General features: G+C 40.0%; 2 protein-coding genes across 3 annotated transcripts; both read left to right on the forward strand.

Annotated features, from left to right (window-relative positions):
• Nucleotides 1–4,499: 4,499 nt before the first annotated feature.
• On the forward strand, nucleotides 4,500–6,493 carry LOC137234262 (nucleolin-like). Of its 2 annotated transcripts, none has more exons than XM_067757869.1 (3): nucleotides 4,500–4,635; nucleotides 4,698–5,358; nucleotides 5,449–6,493. In XM_067757869.1, exons 2-3 carry the CDS (start codon nucleotides 4,887–4,889, stop codon nucleotides 5,751–5,753), a joined length of 777 nt encoding a protein of 258 aa, XP_067613970.1. In that variant the 5' UTR covers nucleotides 4,500–4,635; nucleotides 4,698–4,886; the 3' UTR covers nucleotides 5,754–6,493. The 2 variants fall into 2 exon arrangements, with proteins under 2 accessions (XP_067613970.1, XP_067613979.1); XM_067757878.1 differs by having other exon boundaries at nucleotides 4,514–4,635; nucleotides 4,681–5,358.
• Nucleotides 6,494–9,711: 3,218 nt separating this feature from the next.
• On the forward strand, nucleotides 9,712–16,352 carry LOC137243265 (chromosomal protein D1-like). The gene is made up of 3 exons (XM_067770813.1): nucleotides 9,712–10,079; nucleotides 15,464–15,761; nucleotides 15,819–16,352. The coding sequence occupies exons 1-3, from the start codon at nucleotides 9,807–9,809 to the stop codon at nucleotides 16,172–16,174; spliced, it is 927 nt and encodes a 308-aa protein (XP_067626914.1). The 5' UTR covers nucleotides 9,712–9,806; the 3' UTR covers nucleotides 16,175–16,352.
• The last annotated feature ends 2,485 nt before the right edge of the window (nucleotides 16,353–18,837 follow it).

Here is an 18,837-nt window from a genome sequence, read left to right on the forward strand (position 1 = left end):
AAAAATTGTACTGGTAAGGGTCAAACACCGGTTTGAGGATAAAAATTATTTCTACACAAAAATGTCTGTATAATTGTGTGTGCGTACAACAAAATTATTAAAATTAATAAAACCACACGCAAAATAAATCTGCCATTCATCGCTTTACAGAATTAAAACGTTTATTCTCCACCTTAGGATTATTGTTACCGAGGTCAAGATAAACTTTTAACCATATGTATTTAATTAGCGAGCTTTGCTCATATTGCTTTATGCAATGGTTTTTGTAATTGATATTAGAGAAAAATTGTAAGTTTACAAACGGCGATGGTTACTAGGACATGTTTCTGAATTTCACTTCTTCATCAGCTAGCTTTTCGGGAGCTGAGCGTTGAACTGGAATCACCAACATTCATATCAGTGCAAGCCTTTTTTTAGCTGCTAAGCCATATGAATGTCCCGTTGTTCGCTGTATAATTGGTCTCTAAGAGTTGCCAGAAACATGTCTTAGTAACCATCGCCGTTTGTAAACTTACAATTTTTCTCTAATATCAATTACATAATCTTTTAACTATTCACAATTTTTGCACGTCTATTGGCTGTTGTAAATTGTTTACTGAACTTGGGGTAGCTGCTCGTTTCAGATGGTTTCATCTTTCTTCTTTTTTACCCTCGGTCAAACCTGAGGATATTATTGAGTATGTGATTAAACACACTAATCTAAATAAGCATCAACTGCAGTGTTTCAAGCTTGCTAAGGAGTCGGAGTCGATTAACCGTAAATATGTAAATTTTAAACTTGGTGTAGATGAATTACACTTTGATAAAGTTATGAAGCCTGAGTTGTGGCCAGTCAATGTGACGATCAGCCACTTCCGTTTTTTTCAAAAGGACGCAAAACTACAACAGCGGACTTAGTTCATAGTGTCAATCACATGCCATGCAAATATATCAATATCTTTTTTCAAAATGTTTCTGGCCTTAGAAGCAAGACCGAAAATGTGCGCCTATTTAGTTCTTTATTGGAGTATGATGTATTTGTCATCATTGAGACTTGGCTGAATAGTAATTTCTTAGATGCTGAATTTTTTGATCCTAAGCTTTATCATGTTTTCCGTAAGGATAGAGATGCAACACAGACTGGCCTAAATAGAGGAGGTGGCGTGCTGATTGCCGCCCGGGTCGGTCTCCAGGCCTCGCTTATTTCTTTAACTGTTAGTGACACGCTTCTTGATCAACTTTGTGTGCGGATTCATGGCTCTCTGGGTCAACTGCTCATTTGTGCTTCATACATTCCGCCGTCCAGCCCAGAAAGTATTTATAAGGCTCATGTAAATAATATCTTAAATATTAAGCGAAGTTTAGGAGAAACGCAGTTATGTGTACTGGGGGATTTTAATTTAAGTAATGTTAGCTGGATCTCTCTTGAAAACAATCTCTATTTAACCCCTACTAATATTAACAGCTCTTATGAATCGTATCTTATTGATAATTTTGGAGGGGTTGGTTTATCTCAAATTAATAGTTTCCATAATTCTTTACATCGCACTCTTGATTTAATTTTTGTAACTAATAATATTAGTTTTGTTATATCGGAACCTGCGTCTTCAATTTCGCCACCAAACTTGCATCACCTGCCCTTAAAGCTTGAAATTCAGTTCTTTGAGTATTTCTGTATTCCTACATCAAATATGAAAACATCGTTCAATTTTCGAAGATGTGATTTTAATCGTTTAAATTCTGCTTTACGCGGAGTTGATTGGGATGCTATGCTTGGCGAAAGTGAAGTTGGAAAGTCTTTCAACGTATTTAAAAATGAAATTCATAAGATTTGCGAAAAAATCGTGCCGGTATATAAAAATAAAATTTATAAATCTCCCTGGCACAATAGTGAGCTCAAACATCTAAAAAATTTGAGAAACAAGTTCTTTAAAAAATATAAGTTTACTAATTAGCGTCGATTTTATGATTTGTTTATTGTTTATAAGAAAAAATTTAACAATCTTAATAAGTCTTTATATGCTAAGTACGTCAGAAATTTTGAGGTAAACATCAAGAGCAATCCGAAAAACTTTTGGAATTACATTAACTCCATGAAGAGCGTATCTAGCATACCGAAATCAGTAAGCTACAATAATATTACTGCCAACTCTGTTAATGAGGCTGCTAATCTCTTTGCTGACTTCTTCTCGGCGAATTTTATCACAGATAATAATTTAACTGTGGAAGATACAGATAACATACACAAGTTAATTAAGTCTCCCTCCGCTAATAATTTTGGGTCACTTACTCTCACTGAGGCAGACATAGTTGAGGGGATTAAAAAACTTAAAAATTCCTCCAGAACTGATGTTGACAATCTTTCAGTTATCCTATTGAAAAATTGTCCTTCGCTAGTACGACCGTTAATGATTATATTCAATAAATCATTGGCATCGGGTATTTTTATTGATGACTGGAAGCAAGCATCCGTCACTCCCATTTTTAAGTCTGGCAACAAAAGTAACTGTTCTAATTACAGGCCTATTTCCAAATTGTCTACAACTTCGAAGCTTTTCGAATGTGTTGTCAATGACAAGCTTTATTTTAGTATTAAACACCTGATTTGCGCCAATCAACATGGTTTTGTCCCGGCCAGATCCACATTAACGAACCTCGCTGTGTTTTCTGAGGATTGCTACGCGGCATTTAGGCGGGGTTTTCAGGTTGATACAATATACCTAGACTTCCCCAAGGCATTCGATAAAATTTCTCATAAAATTTGAATTGCGAAATTAGCTTGTTATGGGTTCCACTATACGTTCCTACAGTGGATTAAATCTTACCTGCACAACAGAAGTAATGTTGTAAATATTGACGGTGTTTATTCGAAACCATTTCGGGCCACCTCTGGAGTGCCCCAGGGCAGCATTCTGGGCACTTTACTATTTATCTTGTTCATTAATGACATTAGCTCTTGCTTCTCATCTACCAAATTTCTGCTTTATGCTGATGATCTCAAGATCTATTCTTAGATCAGTTGTTATAATGATGTCGTTGTTCTTCAATCTGAGATTAATAAGCTTTATATCTGGTGTGTTAAGAACCGTCTTTTCCTTAATATAAGTAAGTGCCACACTGTGACGTATGGTAAACTGCTGAGGCCACTTCATACCTCCTATCATATTGCAGAAACCTTTCTTCGTACGACTCCTGAAGTTAAAGACTTGGGGGTATACTTCGACTTAAAGTTTAATTTTAACACTCACGTCAGCTTCACAATTTCTAAGGCGCTTTCAATGCTTGCTTTTGTCAGACGCCATTCCGCAAACTTCTCTGACCCCTACACACTCAAAGTTTTATATACGTCCTTTGTGCGGTCCAAGCTTGAGTATGCGGCTTTCATTTGGCGGCCCTACAACGCAGTTCACATCAACCGCTTGGAGCGGGTTCAAAAAATCTTTATGCGCTTCGCGCTTATTTCATTACGTTTCTCTGAACCGATCCCGTCTTATGAGTCTCGATGCCAACTAATATCCTTACTATCCCTAAACAGTCGCAGAATTCTTTTGGCCTCGTTGTTCATTTTCGATCTTTTCACGGGCAAAATTGACTGCGCGCTGCTTCTTGAAAGACTATGCTTAAATACTCCCTGTAGAAACCTCCGCCACTTTGAAATCTTTTTCATAGGGCTGAGTAGAACTGTTTATAACTCAAAAGCGCCTATTAACAGAGCCCTATCAGAAATTAATTGCTTCTCAAGTGTTTTGGATATTGATTTCTCCGACTCAAAATGCGCTTTTCAACTTAAACTAAAAAATTACTTAATATGTAATAATATAAATTCTCTTTGCTAGTGTTCTCCATAGCTTAATATAAGCTGGTCTCTGTAATTTAGTCATAAGTGTCTGTAATAAACATTTGTTACTAGACTAAATATATAAATAAATAAAATTTTTCGTATAAACTCTATGCACATAGAAAGAATATTCGAGGTATGGTTACTCACAAAAATAAGTACACACTTGGTTTATGTTGAAAAAAACTCAAATGCAGTGGCTCACAGCTTAATTTATAATTTTCATCTTAAATATCGCAAATTCCCTAACAGAAACTAGGGAAACCGAAAAAAAATTCTGAAAATACAGGACAAATTTTGAGCTATTTATAATTTGCATGTTAAATTTAATGGGTTACAAAACTGCATACTCAAAAATTTTCTAGAAACTCTGAAAAAAAAATTTGAAAATTTTAATGTTAATTCTTGAAATTTTGATTAATTCTCCTTACCTTTGAATAACCTTTGACATTTTTTTGAATGTAGTTTCTGTTTGGGAATTTGCAATATTTTCGATGAAAATTATAAATTAAGCTCTGAGAAACTGCGTTTGAGTTTCTTTCAGCATAAACCAAGTGTGTACTTATTTATGTGAATAACTGTATATGCAATTTATTTTACGGATTAAAAAAATGGGTGAGTTTCAATTGTTTTTTGTGAATTTCGAAATCTCAATACGGCAACGCCGAATGTATGATTGAAGTGTGGTAGAATGCGAGCTTGTACGCAAATTATATCCGCTTTTTGGTCAGCACTTCCTTCAATTCGAAAAAAGGTAACAAAAAGGACCGACGCCGACTTCGTGCTTGCTGTTAATTAATTCGCAAACTGCATTAAAGGTAAGAAAAAATTTTGAATGTTAATTATATAATAGCGAAAAATAGTGTATTGTATTATTTAGAACAACTATTGATTGAAAGCTTTGCGGAAAATTAAAATTTGTATAGAGAAAAGATTCAAAGAAAATTTTGCATTGAAAAGTTTTGCACACCCTCACATACACACAAAAGAAACGGCGGCAGTCGGCACAAGCACAGTAAAGAACAAAAGGCGGAAGGTGCAAATTACATATATATAACTGCAAGAAAAAATGGAAGATGTAAAGAAGCGTACTCACGATGAAGAAATAGAAAGTGGAGAGGAAGATGCTGTCGCTTCCAATGGAACTAATGGTACTCCGACCATACCCAAAAAGCGCGGTCGTCCATCAAATCCAGATAAAGTGAAGACACCAATTATACCAAGTGGCCGAGGACGTGGTAGGCCAGCTAAAAGTTCGACAGGTACAGCAACCGGCAAAAAGAGCGCCGCAGCCGCTGAACCGGATTCTGAAGATGAAGCGCCAACACCAACTTCTAATGGTCGTGGACGCCCTGTGAAAGCTAAAGGCCGTGGTCGTCCTAAGAAGCAACCACATGCATCTGAAGAAGATGAAGAGGAAGCTGTTGATGAAGAGGAAGAGGATCATAAATCAAGTGCTAAAAAGGTAGGACGAAAATCAAAATCACCGAAAAAAGTAGGAAAACCAAAAAAGGCAAAAAGCGATGAAGAGCAAGATGAGGGTAAGTGTTGCATATTTAGCTATTATGTTTATAGCATAAATTATATGATATTTCCCTAACATTTAAAATGTGATATATATTTTTTTTTAGAATCTGGCGAAGAAAAACGTGTTGTTGCTGGACGAGGACGCCCAAAAAAAGCAGCAGTAGCCGAAAAACGTCCAGCAGCAGCAGCAGCTAATGGCGGTGGTGTGCCGAAAAAACGTGGTCGCCCATCAGGTGTAGTTAAAAAGGCTTCAGCAGGTAAAACAGGTCGTAAGCCAGCCAAAGAGGCCGATTCTGAGGACGAAGATGAGGATGATAATGACGATGAATTTTCTGAAGATGATAAGAAGGACGATGCTGGAGCAAATAGTAACGATGACGAGGAGGATGATGATGTGGCTGATGATTAAGCCGCTTAAAAGCCAATACGCCTCTAAGCATAGTTTCAAGTTAAAAGAACATGATGGAAATATGTTTATGTAAGTTATATTAAGCAAATCATTAAATAGTATTTACAAACATACATATATAAAAGAATGAAAAACTCATCTGCATTTATTAAATAATATTTCAAAAAATTGTTTAGTATAAGTTTCAGAAGATTAACATGCAAAACTTGATAACAATTGATTCGTTTATTATTAAAAGAGCCAATTTCGAAATGAAACGCAAAATTCCATCGCCTATAAAATTGTATAAGCTAAATGCGAATATGTGGGGTTTCAAAATAAAAAGGTGTTGATAAAAAAAGCACACATTTCAACCAAAGCGTCCTTTTAGCCCACAGGTGAACATAAGCTCCTTTAATAATAAACCAATAAATTGTAGATTTGAGAAACAAGTCATTTGAGTTCATTAAAAATTTACATATAAAGTACATACATATACCATTTTATCCCCACTTTGCAAATTCATTAATGGAAACATCACCAACAAATAATCACATTTTTATGTTTTGGTGTTCTCTTATTTTTGTTTAAAAGTTTGAGTTAACTTGCCATTAACAACGATAAGTTTGGATTTGGTTAATTTTTATTTTAATTGATATAGATCGCTGTATAAATAAACATCTATAAAAATATGTAATTTAGTAAAAACGTCCCCAAAGTGTGTAAACGTTTTTAAATAAAAATTCCATGTGTATCTTTAAGCACTTCAGTCTTTTATGACTACCGTTTTATAAATTGGTTGTATAAATAGGCGTTCTCTGATTTTTCTCAACATGCAGTTATAGTTTTCCTAAACAAATTTCAAAGTGAGTTGGCGTTATGTGCATTCGCTGGACAATTTTCAAGTCAATATGATTGTTGTTTGGCAAACACTTCTGCCAGTAAAATCTTTGCAAAAAATTTTCGATGTTTAGACCTATGTATGTTGTAGCGATAACGACACTCCCCGAAGCTTTTGGGTAGTTGTCGATGTTGATGGTCCTATGCCCTTAAAGTCCACATATGGCTAGGAATTCTCGAGAGTTCTTAATTTTAGAGGATCGACGAAGGTAATTCTATAAGACAGCATGACACTCTTAATACACGTCCAAATATTTTGGGAGGCGTGCCAAAAGACGCGTTTTGGTCCCAGGATGGCAAATCCGAAAACAGGTAAACAATTTTGGAAAAGAAAATTGAAAATGTTCATGTGGTTGTAATTTTTATATATGTATCCCAGGGGCGCTCCGGGGTAATTTAATCTTTTATAATATCTTTTAATAGACACAAAACTTTTGTCTTACGTTTTCGGATTCAAAACTCGTCATTTGACGCCCCTCCCGATATTTTTGGACATTGTATTAAGAGTGTCCTGTTTTAGTATAGAATTATCGTACAACACGTAAGTATCTCTTAGCGATCAATCTTTAACAGATAATCGGCATGGAAATGCCGTCTGGGCCTGTGAATTTTGAAGAATTTCTAGACCGATTCCCTCGAAACTGTTGTCCCTAACTCTTCCCTTAATATTAGCCCTTTATGCTAAAAATTTGCTTTCTTTTATTGGTTGTCTGTGCTAATTTCCATCCACTCTGCGGCATGGGACTTGTAGAATAGTAAAATAGGATTCTCGTTTCCACGATAGCAGGGTCAAAGTCCCATAACATCAGAGCATTTAGATAATTATGAAGATTATATGGATATCATGTAACCAGTTCGTTCACCTTCGTCTTCAGTCGTTCAAACATGGCACTAGTTGAAATTTTATATACGGTATTACCCGAAATTGATGTCGTGATAGCCGGAGCGGACTGCTGGATCGACTGAAACCAAAGGGTAAGTCAAAAGCCCTAGCATCATTTTTAGGGATTCAAGGATAAGACCTGACATGGACCCCCAGCGAGTTTAATCCCGCGGTAGATATGCCTGTCGTAACAGGCGACTAAAATGCCAGATTCAAGGGTTTGTGTAGCACAACCTTTTCAGGTTGCCAGCGCAATATATAGCTTCTCCAAACCCAATTGTAAACCTCACCTTCGAGCGGCGAGTCCCGTTTCACTAACAGACGAGGCTCTGGCTACCCCAAGCTGGAACTTGGGGGGTGGGGAGGGAGGGATGGCCTGAAGGTTTAATGTGGCCATATAAATCGTTCCCGAGATGGATGGGCCTGATGTGTATCCGGCAAAGGACCATCACATCGACAACACTCCTCAAAGCCTTCGGGGAGTAAATTTATCGCTACAACAACCACAACCTAACATGGACTGAATGAGTCCATAGTGTTACCAGAAGTTTGCCAAACGATCAAATTGAAAAATCCTTTCAGAACCAGGGCCTATGCAATAAAATAACTCCGCCTTCTTGGGAAATATTAGAAGCTTTCTAGGACATCTGCTACCTGCTGCTTCTAGATCTGATAGCTGGGCTACTTACAGATCGAGTCTTAACCTGGCAAAAGCAGGGCACGCTTCTTCCTCTGACCCGCACTTCCTAAATCTTCTATCAGAGAGACTCAAAGCCAGAAGAGATTCAAAGTGTAGCAGCGCAATTTTAAACTTCTCCAACCCAATCGTCTACTTCTCTAATTCGTGGCGGATACGGTTTATTTAGAGGGCAAGAGTGCGATTATTCGTGGTAAGTTTTGTATAGCGGTTGACTGCGAATGCGCGTCCAAAAAATTGGAGAGAGGTGGCAAAAGACGAGATTTAACCTCGATATCAGAAGGAAAAAATGGTGTGTCTATCAAGAGTTGTGACGCAAAACCAAAAAACGACTCAGGACCGCTCCGAATCCGGGGATGCAATCCATGGTATTTTTACACTGAACACTTTTTGAATTATATCTCTGGATCGGTCCGACACCTGTTTGGAGATTAAAGCTATATTCGCGCAAAACACCTTTCTGCACAATCTTTTTTCCACTTTTCTTTCAAAGATCTCTTGGCCGAGTTTAAATATTTTCTTTTCGCCTTGGAAATATTGTTACCGAGCTCAAGAACTGTCTTTTGACACCTCTCCCCACATTTCTGTCCGTGTATTAATTTGCAGTCGACCGCTGTTGTTGTTGTAGCGGTAAAGACGAAGGTTCCGGTAGTAAGCATCATTAAGCTTTAAATCGAACCATCTCGGGAACGATTTAATTTGGGCACTTTGAATCACCTATGCCATCCCTAATCTCTAGTTCGATTAGGAACTTGTGGTCGCGGCTGCTAAAGAAACAGGATTCGACACAGGTAGGCGAAGTTAATCATTTTGGTAATAGTCTAGTTGAGAGGTCGACTGCTAATACGCTACCAAAAATATCGAGAGAGGTGTCAAACGACGCGTCTTGACATCAGTATTAATAATCCGAAGGCGGAAAATAAAAATTTTGACGCGTTCAAAAGATATTAATGAAAAACCGAAAAAAGACCCGCGGCTACCTTTGAAACCGGGGGTCGGATCCATAGTATTTTTGGGCAGAACACCTTTCTGCGTTGGCGGCCCTGGGCTACGCCATGCCAAGTCCGGGTGTGTGGTATAACCGTGGCTACCGCCACGGTGATGCACAGTTTTTTTTGTGGGTACAAACACAACAACAACCACATGGAAATCGCCAACTGGAAATATCTCCGGACAGAGATAAAATTTTTCTTTTCCGCCTTCGGATTATTGTTCTCGAGATTAATACGCGTCTTTTGACACCTCACTCGATATTATTTGTAGCGTATTAGCAGTCGACCCCTCAACTAGACTATTACCATCATTTTGTTGAGAGAAGCTATAAATTGCATTGGCATCCCCTTAAAAGGGCTGCGCTCCACAAAATAAAATAAAACTCCCCTAAATCTTCGCGAGTCTTTTCATCGCCACACGAAAAAACATTTTCGACAGGTGTTCGGTCATAACAATTGAAATAAAAAGGTGGCATCCTCTTCACAACATTTCGTCAGCTGATTGATTTTATGCACATAAAACGAGCAAAGAGCCGCTAAACTAACCGCCAAAGGTTTTTTAAATAAATCTTTATTATATCCACATATTTAGTAGTACATATATGATTAAAGACATGAAACGTATTTTTATTAAATGGCCAGTAATGACGCCTAAAAAGGAACAGCAAAACACTACGATTGTTTCTTACACAAATACGAACGATGGTGACAGCCCACCGAAGGCTCGTGTTGGTAGGCCGCGAAAACTGGGCAAATTGAAAGTTACACACACCATTATATCAACTGGCAAAAGACGTGGACGTCCAAAAAAATCGGCTCCAACTGGAAAACGCGGCCGGCCAAAGAAAAATATCTATCAAGTGATTACGAAAATGGTAAGATTTTATATAAAAATTTATTAATTAAACTTGTGCCGCAGCAGGTATAAAATTCTAGTATAAATATTAAGGCCTGGTTTTTCCGTCTGAGTTAAAATACAGTTAATGTAGTTGTCAAAATTACACCTTTGAAAGTTATGTGAAAAAGTTGGGGAAAAAGACGCAATTGACTTCGGCAACAATAATCCGAGGGCAGAGGAGATCAATTTTATTTCTGTCAGAAAAAATTGCAGTTGTAGACAAACATTATACAAAGGGAATTGGCATGGATGTAATTTTAATTCCACAGTATTGATGGACCGGCCAGGTTGATTTTATACAAGCGCGGCCGATGCCCGCCAATGCAGAAAGTTGTTATGCGCTAAAAAATCCTATGGACCCCAACCGCGGATTTGAAGGTTTTTAGTTAAGTTCCTACCTAATTTCAACCATGAATACGCTCAGTCATACGTGGTTACGTTAATATCAACCTAAACTTGCATTGCTCAAACACATAAGTGATAAATAACAATTTTTGCTCAGCGCACAGGGTCCAAGCACTTTGGTAGAACGGTGGGCGCACCAATCGCATTGGTGGACTTATCTAAAGGGCTAATTAAACTTCCTTAACCCTAACGCCATAGTCATAACCAATACCACATCCATAACTATCTCCAATGTGATCGGTTAATGGTGCTTTAACCTAAAAATAGTGAAATTTTCATAAAAATAAAGAAAACGCAAAAAATTGTAAACATTCCACAAGAATTAAGTCTCTTAGTCATAACGTATCCAAAACGATGAATAAAATATACAAAAAGTTAATAAATTCACCAACTCAAATATTTTTAGGTTATGGATATGGCGAGAAACCAAAAAGCAATTGGTTGGCTATGATATTGTAACGAATTTACTGAAATTTCACTTATTCCAAATCTACTAACGTTCGAATCACTAAACTGTTGAATAAATAACTCCACTATTCAATAAAGCAAAATGGCCTTTATTAAAGCACTGCACAATAAACACTTAGAGCCTCCTGCGATTTACAACCAGATTGACTGAATTTTTGTATGTGTGCGTGTCGGGTATTTGACGCTTGCCCCGCGACTATCAAATAAAAAGCCATCAATCAACATTTGCATTGAGAAACCGTAGCGTTGGGACGTGAATATGCCGTCATATGATAACTTTTTTTTACTTGCAACTACAGCAGCTTTATTAAATAATAAAAAAAGTAATAAACATTTTATTACATAATAATAAAAGCTTTACTTTCCATAAAGCTGCTAAACATTGATAATTTTCAATAAATTTTAATATGAATTGCTATTCTTCCGCGCACTTGTTCATTTTGAATGTCGACACAAACTAAATACAACACTGCTCTTTTGTCAATCACATCCCGCGACTATCAAATAAGCAAGCGTCATATGAAAAAATCAAGAATTTTTGATTTTCATCAACGTGTAGCCGACAACAAATACGTATGTCACGAAGCCACCCGACTGCACTAACACACACAAAATTCAGTCAATCTGGTTGTAAATCGCAGGAGGCTCTTATACTTCGCAACTGATTGATAGCTTGCTTAATCAAACTGATTGTCGTGCCTCTACTGTTGCTGCCTTTTATACTCTGTGATTTCTCGTTCGCATCTTCTAGGCGCTTCCATTTCCACAATCTACTAGTTGACCATCAGCTATACCATACCATAGCGCAATTAGCGTGATGGTATAACACCATTAATCGATTACATTGATTTCCATAAGGTAGGTTCGATCAGCTGTTTTATCTGGTTATAGTTATATGGTTATAAGTCACCATTAATTGGCCCTTAAACCTCTATTTTGTTTTATGGGTCTTTGATAGGAATAATAACAAGCTGTCACTACTAGTGTTCCGTCCCCCAGCGGGTTAGGGGATCAGAATATACCCGCGGTAGGTATGCCTGTCGTAAGAGGCGACTAAAATACCAGATTCAAGGGGCTGTGTAGCGCAACCCTTCAGGTTGCCAGCGCAATATATAGCTTCTCCACACCCAATTGTCAGCCTCACCTATCCGCGGCGAATCCTGTTTTACTAACAGACGAGGCTCTGGCGCCCCAAGCTCCTCATGGAACTTGGGGGTGGGGAGGGAGAGAATGGCCTGAAGGTTTAATGTGGCCACATAAATCGTTCCCGAGATGGTCGGGCTAGAGCCTTAATTGTACTATGGTACCGGAGTGTACCGGATCTGTATCCGGCAAAGGACCATCACATCGATAACACCCCCCAAAGCCTTCGGGGAGCAACCTTATCGCTACAACAACAACAACTAGTGTTCCGCAAGGGCCCTTCTATGAGGAGGATAGTAGCTCCGATAGTCATTGTTGTCAGCTTTCAAGTGTCAACGAACTTTACAGTCTACAGTCTACACCTACTACCAGCCAAACATCTATCTACTCCGAACCGAAACCCCAAGGCTAGGGCTGAAGTGCAACTTACACTCATGCCGCACCCTACGACGAGTTACAAACGGTACATAAGCGTTATTCACAACTTCCGCAACCCAATTGTCGACCTCTCCTACGCGTGACGAACCCAGTTACAAATAGGAATATATCAAACAAATATTTAGCAGACGAGGCTCTGGCAACCTCAAGTGGTGTCGGAGCGGGATGGCTAGAATGGATAGAATTAATGGTGGTTGCTATCGCAACGTACCGTATCTAATCACTTCCTAAGACTATGGTTCCAGCATGGCTGCAAGTAAGAGCAAAAAATAGGCGAATATTAGCAGTTTCGATACGCCACTATGCTGCTAGCAAATAAATGCACAACAGCAAAGAAAGCAGCACATTCATCTAAACAGCAAAGCCATTGATGAAGCAAAGCTAAGACCGAAGAACCATCGCCTCTAACACCCCTCTCATTATAGTCCACCCCTGTTGAAACAACAAGTTTCCTTGGACTCCCGTTAGAGGATATTGATGACAATTTGTGATTCCCCCAGCGGTTTAGGGGGTCAAAATATACCCGCGGTAGGTATGCCTGTCGTCGTAAGAGGCGACGAAAATACCAGACCCAAGGGGCTGTGTAGCGCAACCCTTCAGGTTGCCAGCGCAATATATAGCTTCTCCAAACAATCGTCAACCTCACCTATCCGCGGCGAATCCTGTCTCACTAACAGACGAGGCTCTGCCAACCCCAAGCTCCTCATGGAACTTGGGGTGGGGAGGGAGGGGATGGCCTGAAGGTTTAATGTGGCCACATAAATCGTTCCCGAGATGGTCGGGCTAGCACCTTAATGGTGCTGTGGTACCGGAGCGTACCGGATCTGTATCCGGCAAAGGACCATTACATCGATAACACTCCCCAAAGCCTTCGAGGAGCAACCTTATCGCAACAACAACAACAACAATTTGTGATCGGTCGCACCTAATGGATGGGGCGAAGCACTGCTACAAGAACAAGACAATTTTTCACATACATGTAATCAGCAGCTAAGAACGAAGAAGAAAGAGAAACAGTCACGCATACATATAATCAGATAAGAGCGTGGTTAGGGGGTCAGAATATACCCGCGGTAGGTATGCCTGTCGTAAGAGGCGACTAAAATACCAGATTCAAGGAGCTGTGTAGCGCAACCCTTCAGGTTGCCAGCGCAATATATAGCTTCTCCAAACAATCGTCAACCTCACCTATCCGCGGCGAATCCTGTTTCACTAACAGACGAGGCTGTGGCGACCCCAAGCTCCTCATGGAACTTGAGGGTGGGGAGGGAGGGATGGCCTGAAGGTTTAACGTGGCCATATAAATCGCTCCCGAGATGGTCCGGCTAGCACCTTAATGGTGCTGTGTTAGCGGAGCGTGCCGGATCTGTACCCGGCAAAGGACCATCACATCGATAACACTCCCCAAAGCCTTCGGGGAGCAACCTTATCGCTACAACAACAACAACAAGCTATGTTTTTTACATCTATTTACGTTTAGGCTTAAACTTTATGTGGACTGCTAAGCGTCAAACTTTATCTACTCTTCTGAAATCGCCGCGCATAAAATTAGTACTACTAATCTTCATTATGCATTATACTCAGCTTCAACTGAAATATGTGTCTATGTTTCACCTCTACACTTGTTGTTGTTGTTGTAGCGATAAGGTTACTCCCCGAAAGCTTTGGAGAGTGTTATCGATGTGATGGTCTTTTGCTGGATACAGATCCGGTACGCTCCGGTAACACAGCACCATTAAGGTGCTAGCCCGACCATCTCGGGAACGATTTATATGGCCACATTAAACCTCCCGGCCATCCCTCCCTCCCCACCCCCAAGTTCCATGAGGAGCTTGTGGTCGCCAGAGCCCCGTCTGCTAGTGAAACAGGATTCGCCACGGATAGGTGAGGTTGACAATTGGGTTTGGAGAAGCTATATATTGCGCTGGCAACCTGAAGGGTTGCGCTACACAGCCCCTTGAATTTGGTATTTTAGTCGCCTCTTACGACAGGCATACCTACCGTGGGTATATTCTGACTCCCTAACCCACTGGGGTTCACCTCTACACTAATTCTATGTACCACCTCTTAAAATAGTGTGTGCCCACAATTAATCACAACTGATTCAGCTATATGTTATAGACTATGGCCATCAGAGGGTGTGTCTCCGTTTTTCGGTACACCCTGTCCTGTAGCTAGTTATTTAACCACTGCCGCTAGATGGGTATCGCGAAGCATTATCTAAGCGAGGATAAGCGTTTTTTTACGCGCAAACGTAAACGTATACGCGGGTAAAAAACGGCAATTATTCACGTATATATGTACATTTATATAGCTAAATAACCAACTATGTCATACAGAAACGAGGAATATATAAGCAACCATTCAAGAGGGCTGTTTATGAAAAGTCTAGACCCTAGGAGAAAGCGGCGAATGTGGAAACTGAGAGCATAAAAGCAGCGCAAGCTTAAACGTTGTAAGCGAAGTACCTGAGTAATAAAATTGTGCGTCCAAAAATATTGAGGTGTCAAAAAAGAAAAAAACTTGTATCTCTGTCCGGATATATTTGCAGTTGAAGTTGGCAATTTTCATGTGGTTGTTGTAATGTTCTGCACTGAATATTTCAGATATTTATTTGACTGTAAAGTTAAAAAAATGTGCAGATTAAACAAGAATTCAAAAACTCGTACCTATAGTAATTTTTTACAGTATTTCGGTCATATATTATAAAGGTGGCAACCGCAGCATTTCGTCAGCTGTTCGTTTTTTTGTAAATAAAAACAACCGGTAATTTATCTACCATCGTTCACCAAAATAAATCATTTATTAAATGCATATATTTAGTATAACACATATATATGATTAAACCCTAAAATTTATAATTTTAATGAAACGTACTTTTATTAAACAAAAATGCCGCCTACAAAGGAACAACAAAACACTTCGATTGAGTCTGACACAAATACGAACGATGGTGACAGCCCACCGAAGGCTCACGTTGGTAGACCGCGAAAACTGGGCAAGTTGAAAGTTACACACACCATTATATCAACTGGCAAAGGACGTGGACGACCCAAAAAGGCGCTACCATCTCTACAGGAATTGAAAGATATAATTGCTAGAGGTGAAGTGATTGTCAAAACTAAGCAACCAAGAAAATCAAAAGACGCAAGTGGAAAAGTTGGCCGGCCAAAAAAAGAGATACTATCGAGTGATTGTGAAAATGGTAATATTTGTTTGACTAAATTTTGCATTTATTATACTATCAATTTAATTTTATCAGAGGATGAAATTGAGCCACCACGTCCCGTTGGTAGACCGCCTACTGGTGCTATAAATTTAAATATTGTACGAACAGGACTTGGACAAGGGCGACCAAGAAAATTGAAAGTTTCCGATAAGCGTGCGGTATCTAAAACACAGTCGCCGCATAAAAACGGAGCTAAGAGAAAACCTGGAAGACCAAGCACCGGTGGTGTACCCTATAAACCTACAGGTAAACCGCGCGGTCGGCCCAAGAAGAAAAAGGAAGCTACCACAGCTAATAGTGATGATCAAGAAGAGAAAGAACAAAGTGAGGGCGAAACAGAAGCGCTGGATGCAGCTGAAACTTCAGCCACAGATAATATGAAAAACTAGTACAGATACTAAGTATGATGCTTAGTATCAGATTAAAAATTTCTCATTCAAGCATAATAAATTCATAAGTGTTATATATTTATTATTAATTTATGTAGCTTAGCGGTATACCCGTATGATTGATTTCAATTATTTTATGTTTATATGTATTACATATTAATTTTTCCAAAGAAGACAATCATTGTATAAATTTAAATTCTTTTTGTATATCGCCAGCTTGCAAAACCCCGCAATGATTTCGAGGGAATCAGCTACTTAGCTGCCTGAGTTTTGCTCACCGCACTGGGTACAAGTACTTTTGTACAAATTGACGGAGCACGTTGTTGTTGTTGTAGCAGTGCTTCGCCCCACCTAATAGTTGCAACCGATCACAAATTGTCATCAATATCCTCTAACGGGTGTTAGAGGCGTTGGTTCCACATTACAATTAAAGAGATGGTTGGTGTCATATGGGACACATTGCAAGTGGGGCATACATTTTGTATGTCGGGGTTGATTCTGGATAGGTAAGAGTTTAACCTGTTACAGTATCCAGAACGAAGTTGAGCTAAAGTGACCCGCGTAGGACAATCGGTAGCGTAGTGCCATCGACGTGGATGTTCAAAATGGTCGACATTTGGGACGTCAATGTTGTAAATAAGGTCGCGGAGGATTTAGGCGGTGATAATGTCAGGGAGAAAATTATACTAGCTGCAGAACTTAACCGCACTGGAACAATATACTATAAAAGCGTGCAATTACTGGCATATGCTGATGACATTGATTTCATCGGCCTAAACACCCGCGCTGTTAGTTCTGCTTACTCCAAGCTGGAAAAAGAAGCGGTAAAGATGGGTTTGATGGTGAATGTGGACAAAACGAAGTACCTGCTGTCATCGAGCAAAGAGTCTGCGCATATGCGCCTTGGCAACCACGCTACTGTTGGCAGCCATAATTTCGAAATAGTAAAAGACTTCGTTTATTTGGGAACCAGCATCAACACTAGCAACAACATCAGCACTGAAATCCAGCGAAGAATCAATCTTGCCAATAAATGCTACTTTGGACTAGGTAGGCAATTGAAAAGTAAAGTCCTATCTCGGCGAACGAAAATCATACTCTACAAGTCACTTATCGTACCCGTCCTGCTATATGGGGCAGAAGCATGGACCATGACAACAGCAGATGAAGCGGCTTTAGGAGTGTTCGAGAGAAAAGTTCTTCGAAAGATTTATGGACCTCTACGCGTTGGCGATGGCGAGTACCGAAGAAGATTTAATGATGAGCTGTACGAGCTATACGCAGACATCAACATAGTCCAGCGAATTAAAAGGCAGCGGCTGCGCTGGCTAGGCCATGTTATGCGAATGAAAAATGATGCTCCGGCCAAGAAAGTGTTTCTATCGGAACCCGCCTATGGAAGCAGAGGTAGAGGGCGGCCCCCACTCCGTTGGAAGGACCAGGTGGAAAACGATTTAAACTCCCTTGGTGTGACCAATTGGCGCCGGTTGGCGCAGCGAAGGAGCGACTGGCGCGCCTTGGTGGACGGCCATAACCGTTTAGACGGTTAAGCGCCAATTAAGTAAGTAAGTAATGTCAGGGAGGTAGCCGTTTATTCTGTTGCAAAGCTCATCGATATGTGGGCCTGGGCCTGTGGCCATTATTGTGCAGTCATCGGCGTAGGAAACGATAGTAACTCTTTCTGGTGGCGAAGGTAGCTGAGATATGTAGAATGATTAAACCGCAATTTATCTGGGTGCTGATGGCATTTAGCGCGGTGGTGGTGCTATGGAGTTTTCTGAAGCCATGCTGATGACAGGCTAGCTGCAAATTTGCTTTGAAATAGGGGAGCAAAATGGTTTCAAGCGTCTTTGCTACTGGCGATAGGAGAGATATTGGGCGATACGACCCTCCCATGTTACCTGGTTTGCCAGGCTTTAGTAGCGGGATCACCTTGGCCATTTTCCATTTTTCAGATATTACTAAGGTGGAAAGAGACAGGTTGAAGACATGTGCTAAATATTTGAAACCCTCTTTTCCTAGGCTTTTAAGCATCGGCATTGCTATGCCATCTGGGCCCACTGCTTTGGATGGTTTAGCATGACCGATGGCATCCACAACCTCTTTGGCGGTGATGGTAATTGGTGACGCGCTGCATTTATGTTTATGTGCGTGTCTGTTGGCCCTCCGTCTATCTTTGTCGACCGTAGAATGCATTATATATTGTCGGCAGAAAGCGCTCGCGCATTTTTTCGCATCCGACAGCACTTTATCACCAAAGGCGATGGAAACTTTGTTATTGTCCCTGGACGGATTCGATAGGGACTTTACGGTGGACCAAAGTTTACCTACACCGGCAGAGAGGTTACAACGGCATAGGTGCTCCTCCCATTTCGCCCGCTTGTGTTCATCCACAAGCAATCTGATGCGTTGCTTTATTTCCCTTATTTGGGGGTCGCCGTGATCGAGCTGTCTTATATGGTCACGTTCTCTCGCTAAATTTGCGGCCTCCGCCGGCAAGTGGGGCCGAATTTCGGTCATCAGTCGGGATAAGGAGGGCAGCAAAGCGGTTGTCTGTAAAGGATTTGTATTCGTCCCACTTTCCTTTTTTAAAGTTTATGAAAGTTCGTTTTTCTGTGACGATGAAGTCGGTGGTACGCTCGAGCGAAATAAGTATAGGCAGG

Source organism: Eurosta solidaginis, chromosome 1 (genome assembly GCF_040869045.1).
Source record: "Eurosta solidaginis isolate ZX-2024a chromosome 1, ASM4086904v1, whole genome shotgun sequence".
In the NCBI taxonomy this organism is placed as follows: domain Eukaryota; kingdom Metazoa; phylum Arthropoda; class Insecta; order Diptera; family Tephritidae; genus Eurosta; species Eurosta solidaginis.